The sequence below is a fragment of the Salvia hispanica genome, chromosome 4 (assembly GCF_023119035.1).
Source record: "Salvia hispanica cultivar TCC Black 2014 chromosome 4, UniMelb_Shisp_WGS_1.0, whole genome shotgun sequence".
Classification (NCBI taxonomy): Eukaryota; Viridiplantae; Streptophyta; class Magnoliopsida; order Lamiales; family Lamiaceae; genus Salvia; species Salvia hispanica.
The window spans coordinates 1,576,632-1,590,464 of record NC_062968.1 but is presented as its reverse complement, the minus strand read 5'-3'; the positions used below and the strand labels follow the sequence as shown (position 1 = coordinate 1,590,464).

The following is a 13,833-nucleotide window of genomic DNA, read 5'->3' as shown; positions in this document are numbered from 1 at the left end:
AATTTTGACCAACTCAAGCAATTTTTAATTATTTAATAATCAAAATTATTTAATTATTTAATCACAATTTTGACCAATTGAACCACTACTGGCTATTTGTTTTGGGGTACACTCAGTACCCATTTGTTCTCACTTAAATCTGCCACTACAAACCAATTTGAGATCCGACGGATAGTACTCCCTCCTCCCCCATTGGGAGTCACACTTTGACCGGACACGGGTTTTAAGAAATATAAAGAAAAGTTGGTTTGAAAAATTTAGTGGAATGTAGGACCTATTTTTTTATATTGGTTTTATAATAAAATGTGAGTGAATTGAGTTAGTGGAATGTGGGACCTACTTATCATTTATGGTAAAAATAAAGTGTGACTCTTAATTGGGGACGAACCGAAATGGAAAAGTGTGACTCTTAATAGGGGACGGAGGGAGTATATGGTATGGTTTTAGTTAAAGGGTTAGTCTTGCAATTTGAGAATTGACACAAGATTTTATATAGTGTTGTTTTGTGAATTAATGAAGAAAGAATAAAATAAGAGAGATAAAAATTTAGAGATAGAGTTGTTTCCAATTTAAACGATGAAAATTTAGAGATAGAGTTGTTTCCAATTTGAACTGGTCCTCATTGACATAATTAGATGACCGACATCTTGATTAACCTATTTAAAGTTAAAAGGAAAAAAAAAAGTATAATTTGATGGTCTAAAAAATTTATAACTATTCAAGTATGTTGGTCGATATTAAATTAATATAGACATATGACACGCATGGCAAAAGTCACGAGAGTGTCCTAGTAAAATTGTCATCATATATAGCTTTATATGAAATTAAAGTTGATCGATGTGACGTTGATTGTAAAGCTCAATCAACGATGTTTCATTATATTTTTATTTTCGATCTCCTCTCCCCTGATTCTCTATATCTCTCCAATCACCCCCTCGATCTTCAGAAAAGAAAAAGTGATCAATAAAAAATAAAAAATGTCTACCATTATAATGGGCATGTTAATTCCCAACAAGCCAACAAAAAATGTGCTTAACTTGGCAAAAAAATATCCAAAAAAGCAGACAGCTACTTCTCAAACAGGCTGGCGACGATCTTGCTCCCTCAAACTCACCGCTGATCATCCCTCGGATCGAATCCAATCGAAACGAAGATCGGGAAATTACAAGCCTACCCTTTGGGATTTCGATCGGATTCAGTCACTCACCAGTGTATACACGGTACGTATGTGCCCGCATGCATTTTATATAAAGACATCGTTGAATATTTTATGTTTCACTTTCGATGTAGGACAAATATGTTGAAGTATTTTCTTTTATAACTCATTCATTAATATTTTTTCCAATGAAGAAGACAAAACTTTCTTTATTTTCACATTTTATATTATTTACTATTTTTATATTTATTTTTGTCATAATTCCTTTTCTAAGAAAAATTTATAGTTAATAATAGCATCAACTAGAATAGTTTAGTTAGAATAGTTTAATTAAATTTAAATGTGACATGTTGCTCATAATTTGTAAATTTATAGAATGTGGACATGTTCAAATAATTGGATTTAAATGTAGGTATGTTACTCATTTTTCTCAATGTATTGATTAAAATGTAAAAAAAAAGCAACAAGTATTATAATTTGTATAATAATGATAAAAATAGACGATTATAAAAGCAATAAATATTTAAATTTATTGTTTAAGAATTAAGACTTCAAGTTTTTTTTGATTTGTAATTGTTGTAATTTGTAGCCTCATTTAAATTTATATCACTAAAATTGCAATTTTCCTAGTGATTTTTTGAATTTTATTTACGCAGATTCCATAGATAAATAAAGAAGAAAATGCAAAAAACACAAAAATAAAATTGAACCGCCGAACAGGCCCGGAACTGGCGGTTTTGAACCGGCGCCCGAACCGGCGGTTTTTTGAACTGGAACCGGAACCACCTAAACCCTTGGCAGGCCGGTTTAGGTTCATGATTTTTTTGAACCATGAACAGCCGGTCCCAAACCGGAATCGGCGGTTTTTGAACCGTCTGCATGACTGCATGCCTACCCCCTCATGTACACTTCAATAAATGAGACTGTATCTAGTCCTTGTAAAATTTAACACATCGTCATTTGTTTATATAGGAAGAGAAGTACGCCACCCGGGCTTCTGAGCTGGTTGAGCAATTGAAGAAGTTGTTGTGCCAAGAAACAAATTGGCTTGTGCAGTTGGAGTTGATCGATGACTTGCAAAAGCTCGGGATTTCTTATCATTTCGACTACGAAATCAACCAAGTCTTGAATCGTATCTATTTGGAGAAGAAATATTGCAATAATGAGGAAAGGGATCTGTACTCAACAGCTCTTGCTTTCAGACTCCTCAGAGACCATGGTTTTAGGGTTTCTCAAGGTGCTAAAATTGGACACTATATTAAGTTTTTATTTGGACTAATATAAAAATAATAAATAGCACCTAATTAGTGCCCGCAGGGGCAGCGCAGTTGGCAACAGAGGGGCAGTGTTCAAATCCCACTGCTGTCGTGTAGTTGCTTCCATCTCTCAGGTACAAGTGTGAGACCTTGGGAGATGGGCTTCTGGCAGCCAATGGGTTAAGTCCTCCCCCTTAACAGGCTACTGCGTACCCTGATTGAACCCCCTCACATGTCGGGCCGGAGTGTGGGAACCGCCAAGAAGACGGAATCGTCTTTTTTTTTTCCGCTGCAATAAATAGCACCTAACAAATCTTCTTTTAGTAAAATAATCACTTTTGTTATCCTATAATTCACTATCAAGAATAGGTTTGGACCGCTAATCAAGGTTCTAATCAGCACAAATATCCTAAATCTTTTTCATGATATACTCCATTATTTTATCTTAATAAATATTTCCAAAAATGTCTATATTAAGGAGTAATTTTAGTCTTTGTGACTATTTTTATTTATGTTTATACGATATTCCCCTAGCTAGCTAGTCTATATCCAATATTGATTATAATCAATAGTCTTGTTTTTACATTCTGGTAATTTCAACAAATATAATTTTATTCTTCTGGAAACAAGTTCACCACTATTTTTCTCTTTCTCTACTTTTTTTCTCTCTCTCTGTCTCATATTTATTCACATCTATTCATCTCACAATTCTTCTGTAACTTTTTCTCTAGTATATTTTACAAAATATATATTAAAACTCGTGTCGTCTATGAAAATAGCTATTTTAATATTTTGTTTACTTTTCACAGACACGTTGGATTGTTTCAAGAACGACGAGGGCGAGTTCGACAGTGAAAACACAAAAGGAGTGTTGCAGCTGTATGAAGCTTCCTTTCTTGTAATGGAGGGCGAAACGAGTCTTGAGCAAGCGCGAGTATTTTCCACAAATCTTCTGCAGAAAAAACTCGACGATGGCATACTGGATGAGCATCTCTCGCTGTTAGTGCGCCGCTCTCTTGAGAAACCTCTCCATTGGAGCATTCAGAGGCCGACAGCGAAATGGTTCATCGACACCTACGCGAAGGGATCAGATGTGAATCCCATTCTTGTTGAGCTTGCAAAATTGGATTTCAACATTGTCCAAGCATCCTACCAGCAAGAACTTAAAGAAATCTCCAGGTTCGCAGAAAAAAATATCGATAGATGTCTTTATTTAGCTTATTTTCTTAGAGACGAATACATACATACATACATACATACATACATACATACATACATACTACATATTATTGCAAAAATGCTTAACAATAATAAAAGAACTGATACAAATTACTCCCTCCGTACCACAAAGATTGTCCAACTTTGACCAGGCACGGGTTTTAAGAAATGTAATAGAAAGTGAGTTGAAAAAATTAGTGGACGTGAGTCCTACTTTTACATATTAGTTTTATAATAAAATGTGGGTAGGAATGAGTTAGTGGAATATGAGGTCCACTGCCAAAAATGATAAAAAGTGAAATGGGACAAACTTTGTGGGCGGACCGAAATAGAAAAATAGGACAATCTTTGTGGGACGGAGGGAGTATAAGAAACCCTAGTTTTTCTTAATCATAATATGCAAAACAGTTTTCCTAACTAGTTATATGAGTTGCAAAAACCCTGAAAAATAGTAAAATGACGTTTTCACCCCTCAAATGATCTTTGATAGCCAAAATTCATCATGCATCAGCACTTCTCTTTCAATAGGTACATTAATCTAATTTAAAACCATATTTATGTAAGACACTTTTTATCTTTTTCTTTTACTCCTATTCTTAATTTCAACATTTTCTTCCTCCTTTCTCAAATCAGTCTTTTGCAGCAATTTTTCTTAATTTATTTTTCTAATTTGTTTTCTTCCGCGTCAACTTAATAAGAGCTAAAGACGATTTTGAACAATTTCGACGAAACTAACAATACGAAAAAATAATGATGTGTGTGTATGAGTGAGTAGATGGTGGAAGGGAACAGAGCTGGCTGAGAAACTCCCCTTTGCAAGAGATAGGGTGGTGGAGAACTACTTATGGAATGTGGGTTTTCTGTTCAAACCTCAATATGGATATGCAAGTATCATGACAACCAAGCTTTGCATTCTATTAACAGTAGTTGATGATGTATTTGACGTCTATGGCACCTTGGAAGAAACTCAACTTTTCAAGAAGGCCATTCTAAGGTAGGCTCAACAACACACGCGCACGCACTTAGGGGCTCGTTTGGTTTGCTTGACTTAATATGTCAAGGTAAGATATTGAGTTTCTCGAAAAAGTTAGGAAACCAAACGAGCCCTTAGTCGACATGAAGATGTACTAATATTCGTGCTTTGACAGTTGGGACGTTGGAGCGTTAGATCAACTTCCGACCTATATGCAGATCTATTACCTCGCCCTCGACAACTTCATCAATGAGATGGCGTACCATGTTCGCAAGGAACAAGGCGTTCTCATCATTAAAGATTTAAGAAGATCGGTAATGCTCACTATTTTGGTTAAGATCAAAACATTGTCGTTTCACTAAAATAAATATTTTTTGTTATTTTCTCATGTCATTTAAATGGCGTTGTTTGAGCATCATCAGGAGATGTTGTTTTGTACAAGGATGCAATAGTTGAGAAAATTTGTGATATTTCGTTTTTAAACGTTATGACAAACTTCATGGTTTAAATGACTGATCGCTTCAATTTTTCTTATTAAGGTTGTGTTCTTCAATGTGTTTTGCAGTGGGCGGATCTGTGCTCAGCACACGCGAAAGAGGCAGAGTGGTACCACACGGGGTATAAACCAACAATGGAGGAGTATATGGAGAACGGATGGGTTTCAATATCAGCTCATAACATATTGGATCATATTTTCTTCCTCATCACAAATCCAATTGAGAAGGAGGCCACTCAGAGCTTGGGTGACTATCGTAACATCATTCACTATTCCGCAATTCTTCTACGACTCGCAGATGATCTTGGAACATCACCGGTTCGTGCAAACTATATACTCTTGAATATATATCGGAGATGGTTCATTTCAGAACTGATATATATGTTCTGTTAAAATGAGAACTGCATACATTAATATCAGTTGGCATCACAAAATATATCAGTTTCTATCAGTAAGGTTTTGTGATGCCAACTGATATGCTTTGTGATGTGAATCAATATACTTCTCATTTTAACTAACATATCTATAGTCTATTATATAATGTAAATGTTTTGATTTGGTTTGAACTTGTTGGTTTTAGTATGAGATGCAAAGAGGTGATGTGCCGAAAGCAGTGGAGACCTACATGAACGAAACGAGTGCATCGAGAGAGGAGGCTCGGGAGCATGTGAAGAAGATGATGATAGAAGCATGGAAAAAACTGAATGGAGAAAGATTCAAGGAATCTCCATTCTCACAAGAGTTTATCAAATGCGCATCCGATCTCGGAAGAATGGGGCAATATATGTACCAGCATGGAGACGGCCACGGGATTCGGAACCCGGAGATGGAGGAACGCATTTCAACTTTGATATTTCAACCTATTGTGTAGGATATGAGTTTCATATGATCTTTTATGGGTTTTCTTTGTCGATTTTTTCCATTAGATTGAACCGCATAAGGTTAAGTAATTATCCATGTTATTTCATAATGCATTATATATACTAGAACAATATCTCTCCATCTATCATATTTCTCTCTCAAACTCTTAGACCTTTTCATTTTTATTCATAATAGCATTTAACTAGGGTTTTATTAGGGGTTTTCCTAAAATTCTTCTATAAATTGGTGCTTTCATTCATATTAGCATTTATCGGATTTTATTTCCATTGAGAACTTTTATTATTTTTTTATTATTTAAGAATTAAAATAATAAAAATTATAGTAATTGTATAATAAGTCAACTAATTTATGGACAATCATTTTATTTATTTATTTATACTTATCAGTATATAATTGTGAATAAGTAATATATGTAAGCGAAGAAAAAAATCCCATATTTTAAACTATTATATTTCCGAATCGGACTTAATGATTCACCCCATAATTAGATTAGATTGGATCGGTCAATTGCCATTTATCAAAAGCAACAAAAATCTTTCTAAAATATAATAACAAAAGAAATCCCTCTAATATTTTCCTAATTACGTAAGGAAAATTCTTTCTAATAGTATATCTCATGTATATGTATAGAAGATGACTATTACTATTAGTCAATATTTACGTCTGAATCTAGCAGAAGAAGGAAGATACACAGCCTCAGGTTTTCTTCATTTATTTCTTATTTTTCAAGAGTATGTAATTAAGAGTTCTTATATAACCTAAAAATAAACTAACTATTTTGGTGGTTACACTAGAAGATTTCAAAATTGGACATAGATAGTGAGTTGAAAGCACATGTATTATTAGTGTTATTTTAGTCCATACAAAAATTAATATGGTACGTAATTTATCTTTATCAAATATAGGATATACTTTGAATTAAATGCCTAACACACCAACTATATGCTACTCCATATGTTATTTCAACAATAGTGTGTCTCTTCAATCTGAAAATTGTTTCTTCTAATGCATATTTGGAAGAAGATGACCAACTCTTTGGAAGGGGGGACACTGATTTGTTTAGTAATCTACCGGAAGACATATCGAAATATCATGAGAAGACTCCCGATTGGAAGCACTATGAGGTGCAAATGTGTTTGTAAATCATGGCGTGATCTAATAGAAGGAGATTTGTTTACTGCGAAGGAGAAGGCGACGATTTCAGAGATTCCATGGTTTTACAACAAACTTGATGAATTACTGGCGATTTTTCAATTGAAGAAGCGATAACTTTATTGAGTGTTGGACTGTTGGTGCATAAGTCATGTATATACAAGAGAATAGACCTATGTCAACAAGTAGTAGTAGTATTAATTTATTCTGAGTATTATTTTTCTTTTAAATTCAAATATTTGGAAAATGAAAAATATCAAAACATGTAATCATTTTCTAATCTTGCCCTGCAGATATTTATAGCGACGATATCTTTGTTAGTTTTTATTTGCATTTAATAAGTATCACATGGTCGACATTCTCTCATCGTTTGAGATGTTTACTGATCAATATATCTCACCATGTAGATAATTACTATTTCATTCATTCCACGAGAGTATGCACTCTTGGTTGACATAAGTTTTAATGCACAATTGATAAAGCAAGAGATATAGAAAGAAATGTCATCATATATAAAAATTTTCCAAGGATCACAATATTGACATGACAACCAAAATTACACGTTGATTGAGTAATTATCATGTCTGGATTTATTAGATTTTAATTTCCATTGATAAAAGAGTTAAAAATAGTACTAAATCTTTTAAAATATAGTACTATTATTACTTAAGAATAAATTTGACCCGATTGAAATTTTGATTTTCTATAAATAGATATATTTATATATCATGTCAACTAATTATTTGGCAAAGTTATGTATAAGGTAATCATAGCATAATTATGTTTGATTTTCCTTTTCAAGCTCTTTTCACAAAAATTTCATTTTAATGATTAAGTTTCATAAAAATTTGATATAGTATAAATAAGTATTAAAAATAATTAGAAAATAGAGAAAACCCATCGAGGAAACACAAAATATAATAAAGCCAAAATTCAAACCCGAATTTGTCTTCAGTTTCGCGGCTACATTTCCTTCATTTCCTCATCGGCCAAAGTGAAGGTGATTAATTCTTTGAATTTCTATGGAAAATCTATTGAGTTTTTTTTAGTATGTCTTTGTGCTGATTCTTCTTTTGTAATGCTGCATTATGTATTATGTCTTCGAGTTATTAATGTGATCTTCAATATCCCCAATTTTAGTTTGTAGGGTTTTGAAATTGGGGATTTTCGACGGTTGATAAGGGTTTAATTTAACATTTTGGTGGCATATTTTCAATATTTTAATTGAATTTTTTAGGTTGAGATAGAAGTGGTTGATTCTTTGCAGAAAACTTCACTTGGATTATGTTGATAGAGATTTCAATTGAATCTGTTGTGTTGAGGAATTATATTTGCCAAATTGAAGATGTGAAGGAGCCTGATATTCTTAGTTGAGATCTTGAGCTTATGAAGGATGAAGTTAGAACTGTTAGGAGGCTTTTGGTTGTTAGAGTTTGCTTAATGCTACTATTTTAAGATGTGTTAAGAACTTTTTTAAAGCCCTTTATTATTTCCACAGCTGAGATATGGTTTTTCTTGGTTCAGACATGTACATTAGTCATTCGTGAATAGTGTTCGCCCCGTTCTAGCTCTGCTAATCGAATTTCAACTTGAAAAGTTTGCTTCAGCTCTTATTCGGAGGAAATTGGAAATGGACAGAGTTAACATTCAGCTGGATGATGGGAAAAGGCTCAGAAACGAAAGAGAGATGAAAGCTGAGTTGTCGGATGGTTTGAGGAAAGCCCTCCTTGAGAAATCAACCAAAAACCAACTAGGAATTTCGGAGGTTGGGAAGCTGCGTGCCATGACTGAGGAGATTTTTGAGCTTAGAATGTTGTATGGGAAACTGCAATTCAGTGTAGATCAGAAGGACTTGCTTTTAGACCAGATTAGTTCTGCCAATGGGAAGCTTGAATCTGAGTGTGATGTGAGATTTCGAAAATTGGAGGGTGAAAACGGGGATTTAGTCTTGTTATTAGATGAAGCATTTGCAAGAATTCATGATTTAGAGAAGAAGACTGCTTCAAGTTCTGAGGAAATATCTGGACTCAAAAGGCTCTTATCAGTTAAACAAGAGATGGACTCTGAAACGAAGAATAATGTATCGGTGGATCTGAAGGAGAGAGACGAACACGTACTCAAACTGGAGGAGGAAAACAGAGTTTTCCAAGATCAGTTGAGATGGAGAAACGAGCAGTTCTCACACCTTGAAGAAGCATACAAAAAGCTTCAGGCTTTGTTCAACGAGCGTGAGTTGGAGTGGCAGAAGGAGAAATCATCACTTCTTCATGAAATCTCTGAATTGCAAAGTACTTTGGATGCCCGGGATTTTGCCTCAAAGTCATTGCTTGAATTAGAAAGCACAGAAACACTGAAGCTCATGTTGCAGAAGTCAGAGTCTGAGGTTGAAAATCTGAAGTTAAATTTGGAAACAAATCAGCAAGCACACGAGCAGGAGAAGACAAGCCTTCTCGTCTCCATGAATGAGAAAGATGCCAAAATTGGTAGCTTGGAGCAACAGATTTCCATGTTAAAGTTGATGATTTTAGCAGAATCGAAGGCTGCTGAAAATATCAATCAAGAGAAGGATAACTATGTCAAGAATCTTCAGAACGAGATTGCACAGTTAAGGAACGAGTTGGCTGAAAGAGAAGTGACAAATGACACTCTAAGACAGGAAAATGATGGGATGATATCTTCTATTGACGAAAAAGAAGAGAAAACGCAACAACTTCGGGTATCTCTTGCAGGGAAGGAGTATGTGCTTGATGAAGCATTTACGGAATCAGAGGATCAGAAAACCTCAGAGGCTGAAGAGAAAAACTGGGTGATTGCCGACATGGAGAAAGAAATGAATAGATTGCACGAGAGCTCAGCGCAAGTAGTCCTACAGCCTGGAGAAACCAAGGGATTGGAAGAGCACAGAGGTCAACTAGAGAATGAAACGAGGTGCTTTGAAAATCTCCTCGAGGAGCTCGTGTCCCACAAACAAGCTTTGCTTGATGGTCGAACAAAAGAGGAAAATAACAGGGAGAATTTGCTTGCACAGCTTGAAAGCATGTGTCAGCTAATCGGATCGTTGTGCACGGAAGATGCAAAATTGATGAAATCATCTCCCCTTTACGAGGAAGACGGTGGAAGTGATGAATTCATCAATAGTTTGGTACTCTCTAGAAAATCTGTTCAAGTGTGTTTGAGTGAAAGAGCTCCACTAGCAGAGCTAAATGTGAGTTCTCTATCTATATAGAATGTTAAATTATACCTCTTTTGTAACACTTACTCAATTTCTTTTGTAGAATGTAAGACTCTCTCATTGTGAAAAAGATAATGTTATTGTGTAAATGTGTGCTTTTAAATGGAGTATTGCTTATACAACCAAAATGTGGGACAAGTCTCATAACTTGCACTCCGTCGACTCTCCTTCAGAGTCAATGCTCTCGTTGGTCACGGCCAGACCATGACTCCGAGTTGGCCACAAAACATGAAAACTTATCCATAAAAACAAGTCCACATGACTATTTAAATGATTGCAAGTTTCCATATATCTGAAAATACAAAATTTATTCAACAATCACATGTACACATGAATACAAAACGGTTTGTAGGCATATCAAACAAATGATAACTTCAAATTAGGGGTTAATCTTCAAGGGCCCTAAATGGATTGAGAATTTTACACAAATACATAACGGTTTGTCTTCATGTTCCCTTAATGGATAGAGAATTTTATTGCTCCTCTGTTTCTGACGTGCTCGACTTTTTCGAGAGGTTTCGTGAGCCACGCTTGCTTCTTCCCGAAGGCGACTGGTTCTGTGAGAATTTTGACAGACCCTGTCTCAGAGCGCCTAGGTTCACACCGTTGCCAACCAAGATGCTTGTAACACCCATATTAGATACCTGGCCGTGACATATAACAAAATTAAAGTAGTCTAGCAAAGAAGTAGCTGTGGTAATATCTAAGGTTTGCAAAGCAATAACAAGAAAAGAAGTCTTACTGCATCTATATTGCGATCCTCGTCGTCAAAAAAGAGCATTTCATTGTATGGAATGTTGGTCCTCCGATTGATTCTTTGAAAATGATCAGTCTTGTGAGTCCAACTAGAAAATATTTCCTGCAAAAGATAAAAAAGATTTAACACAGTGGAAACTAAACACATAATTTATAAGCATTTATTCAAAATCTCAACCAACTAGAAGTATCTTGACTCAATAACAATATCGTCTTGAATTTTGAAACTAGGAGCAATCTGGTCTAACCTGAGCTGACCTAATGAAAGTCGGTTATGGACGATTTTATGTTATTGACAGAATAAGTTTACACCGTTCACCTTTCATGAGGTATGAGGAATGTTGTTAAAATATCTAGGATGGAAATATAATTTATCGCTTAGTCACCTTTTTACGGTAAAAATCCTGTCTTGCACACCTAATGTGGGTGTTACTCAGGGGAAAATCTGCACATAAGTTATAGAAAGTAGAAACTTAACATAACTTGGGCTTGCCAAGAAATTGCTATTTCCAGATTATTCGAGATTTCTCAAGTTGACATCCCATGCTTATAACCGTAATTATTAGTGCTGTAATAAGGCTACATGGACGACGAAATATGAAACGCGGCCAACATACGGACTTAAAACAATATAAGAAGTATTAAAGGAGAGGATATATTCAACAAGAAACGGTAGGAATACATCGAGTATTGTGCCCACCTTCACCATGAAATGCAGACACACACAAAAAAGCATCATCCACACATTTGGTTTTAACAGTCATCTTTGTATTATAGAAACAAGGCATATTAATCCAACTGCTTTTATTCTCTTCTCTCGCTACATCAATCTATCGGCATACGATTCGGATAGAAAATGAATTTGTAAATGTAGGGAGGCAGGCAACACTATGAGGTGCTTACCTGAGCAACAAACATTGATTTTATCCCCAATTTGTCAATAAAAGTGTTGGCTATATCAGGAGTTGGCGATCTTGAGGCGATTGCAATCTTAACACCTTTATCCTTGAGGGCATAGAGAATTCCCTTGGCATGAGGATACAGCCTCGGCATATCTCGTTTGGAGCGACATTCGCTGAAAACAAAGATCGAGAGAAGTGTATTCAGTATACTCTGTTGCAAAACAATAATCAAGAACATGTTTTTCACTACAAAGAACATGAGATGAAAAATGCAGGGGCCACTAAAATGTTACTCCTTCCGTCCCGCTTTAGCAGTCCCATTGACTTTTCTGCCCTCTTTTGTAAAAATGATAAAAAATAGTTAAAGTGGAGAAATGGTAAAGTAAGACAGACAATAATGTAAATAAAACTCTTCTCTATATTATTCTCTCTCTTAATTTACCATTTCTCCTCTTTAATTATTTTTTATCATTTTTACAAAAAGAGGCCAGGAAAATGAGACTGCTAAAGCGGGACGGAGGGAGTATAAAACACTACACAATTTACTATACAAAAGAAGACTATCAATCAAATCTAATTCCATTTGTCATCAAATCTATGAAATTCTAATTTGTCAAATATGGCCCAAAAACCCTAATTTAATTGGGGAAAACTATGAAATTCTCAGAAATTTGTCACCAAATCTAAAAATTCAAATTTTCAGCTCAAACAAGTCGATACCGATGCTTGGAATTTCTGTTCCCAATTATTCTTGTATTCGTTCCAATTTATTAAACTCCGGTGATTGAAATTAAAGAAAAAAGAGGAATAGGAAAAATTAGCAGCGACGGTATGATTCATCATCTAGAGAAAAATAAAGTAGAAATTGCAGAGAAGATTGGGAAGAAAGGAAGGTGAAGTACCAGTAGAAAGGCCAGAGAGTGTAATCGAGATCGAAGACGACGAGGCGAGGAAGCAACTGACACATACCCATAATCTCCATCGCTTCGTTCTTCACCGTGTCGTCTCCCATCCCCTCTCTCTCTCTATCTCTCTCCCTCTCTCAGCCAATCCGTTGTTTTACATAAATGGATTAAATTAGCTAAGGCAAAACGGATTTTTGTAATAATGCGATTTTTCTTTAATTATTGCGTATTTTTATGGTCAAAATAGTACTCCCTCCGTCCCAAGATAAGTGACCTACTTCTTTTGGGCACGGGATTTAAGGAATGATATTTAAATAAGTTAAAGTGGAGAGAGTAAAGTATGAGAGAGGGAAAAGTAGAGGAGAGAAGAGAGAATAAAGTAGGTGGAGAATAAAGTAAGAGAGATGACTTTTTGCTAAAAATGGAAATAGGTCACTTATAATGGGACACCCCAAAAAGGAATACAAGTCACTTATCTTGGGACGGAGGGAGTACTATTTTATTATACTCATTGTTAATTTCTAATCAATTACTTCCTCCGTCCCTCGTTAGGAGTAACATTTTAACCTGACACGAGTTTTAAGAAACGTACTACCTCCGTCCATGAAAATTCGTCCCGATTTGATCGGGCACGGGTTTAAGAAATGTAATGAAAAGTGAGTTGAAAAAGTTAGTGGATTGTGGGTCCTACTTTTATATATTAGTTTTATAATAAAATGTGAGTAGGAATGAGTTAGTGGAATATGAGATCCACTACCAAAAATGGTAAAAGTGAAATGGGACAAATTTTGGGGGACGGACGGAAATGGAAAAATGGGACAAAAATTTTCGTGGACGGAGGTAGTAAAGAAAAATAGGTTGAAAAAGTTAGTGGCATGTGGGGCCCACTTTTTTAGGTTGGTTTT

At 35.1% G+C, this 13,833-nt stretch overlaps 2 protein-coding genes and 1 pseudogene across 3 annotated transcripts; 2 read left to right on the top strand and 1 right to left on the bottom strand.

Annotated features, from left to right (window-relative positions):
• Nucleotides 1-939: 939 nt before the first annotated feature.
• LOC125217702 lies at nucleotides 940-6,065 on the top strand (annotated as a pseudogene).
• A 2,029-nt stretch (nucleotides 6,066-8,094) lies between these two features.
• On the top strand, nucleotides 8,095-10,447 carry LOC125223762 (uncharacterized protein At4g38062). 2 transcript variants are annotated; one of them, XM_048127051.1, is made up of 2 exons: nucleotides 8,095-8,133; nucleotides 8,658-10,447. In XM_048127051.1, exon 2 carries the CDS (start codon nucleotides 8,764-8,766, stop codon nucleotides 10,357-10,359), a length of 1,596 nt encoding a protein of 531 aa, XP_047983008.1. In that variant the 5' UTR covers nucleotides 8,095-8,133; nucleotides 8,658-8,763; the 3' UTR covers nucleotides 10,360-10,447. The 2 variants fall into 2 exon arrangements, with proteins under 2 accessions (XP_047983008.1, XP_047983007.1); XM_048127050.1 differs by having other exon boundaries at nucleotides 8,100-8,133; nucleotides 8,731-10,447.
• Nucleotides 10,448-10,654: 207 nt separating this feature from the next.
• On the bottom strand, nucleotides 10,655-13,099 carry LOC125219485 (magnesium-dependent phosphatase 1-like). The gene is made up of 4 exons (XM_048121468.1): nucleotides 12,926-13,099; nucleotides 12,025-12,196; nucleotides 11,108-11,224; nucleotides 10,655-11,009 (listed from the first exon to the last, which is right to left on the bottom strand). Exons 1-4 carry the CDS (start codon nucleotides 13,033-13,035, stop codon nucleotides 10,839-10,841), a joined length of 570 nt encoding a protein of 189 aa, XP_047977425.1. The 5' UTR covers nucleotides 13,036-13,099; the 3' UTR covers nucleotides 10,655-10,838.
• Nucleotides 13,100-13,833: the final 734 nt, after the last annotated feature.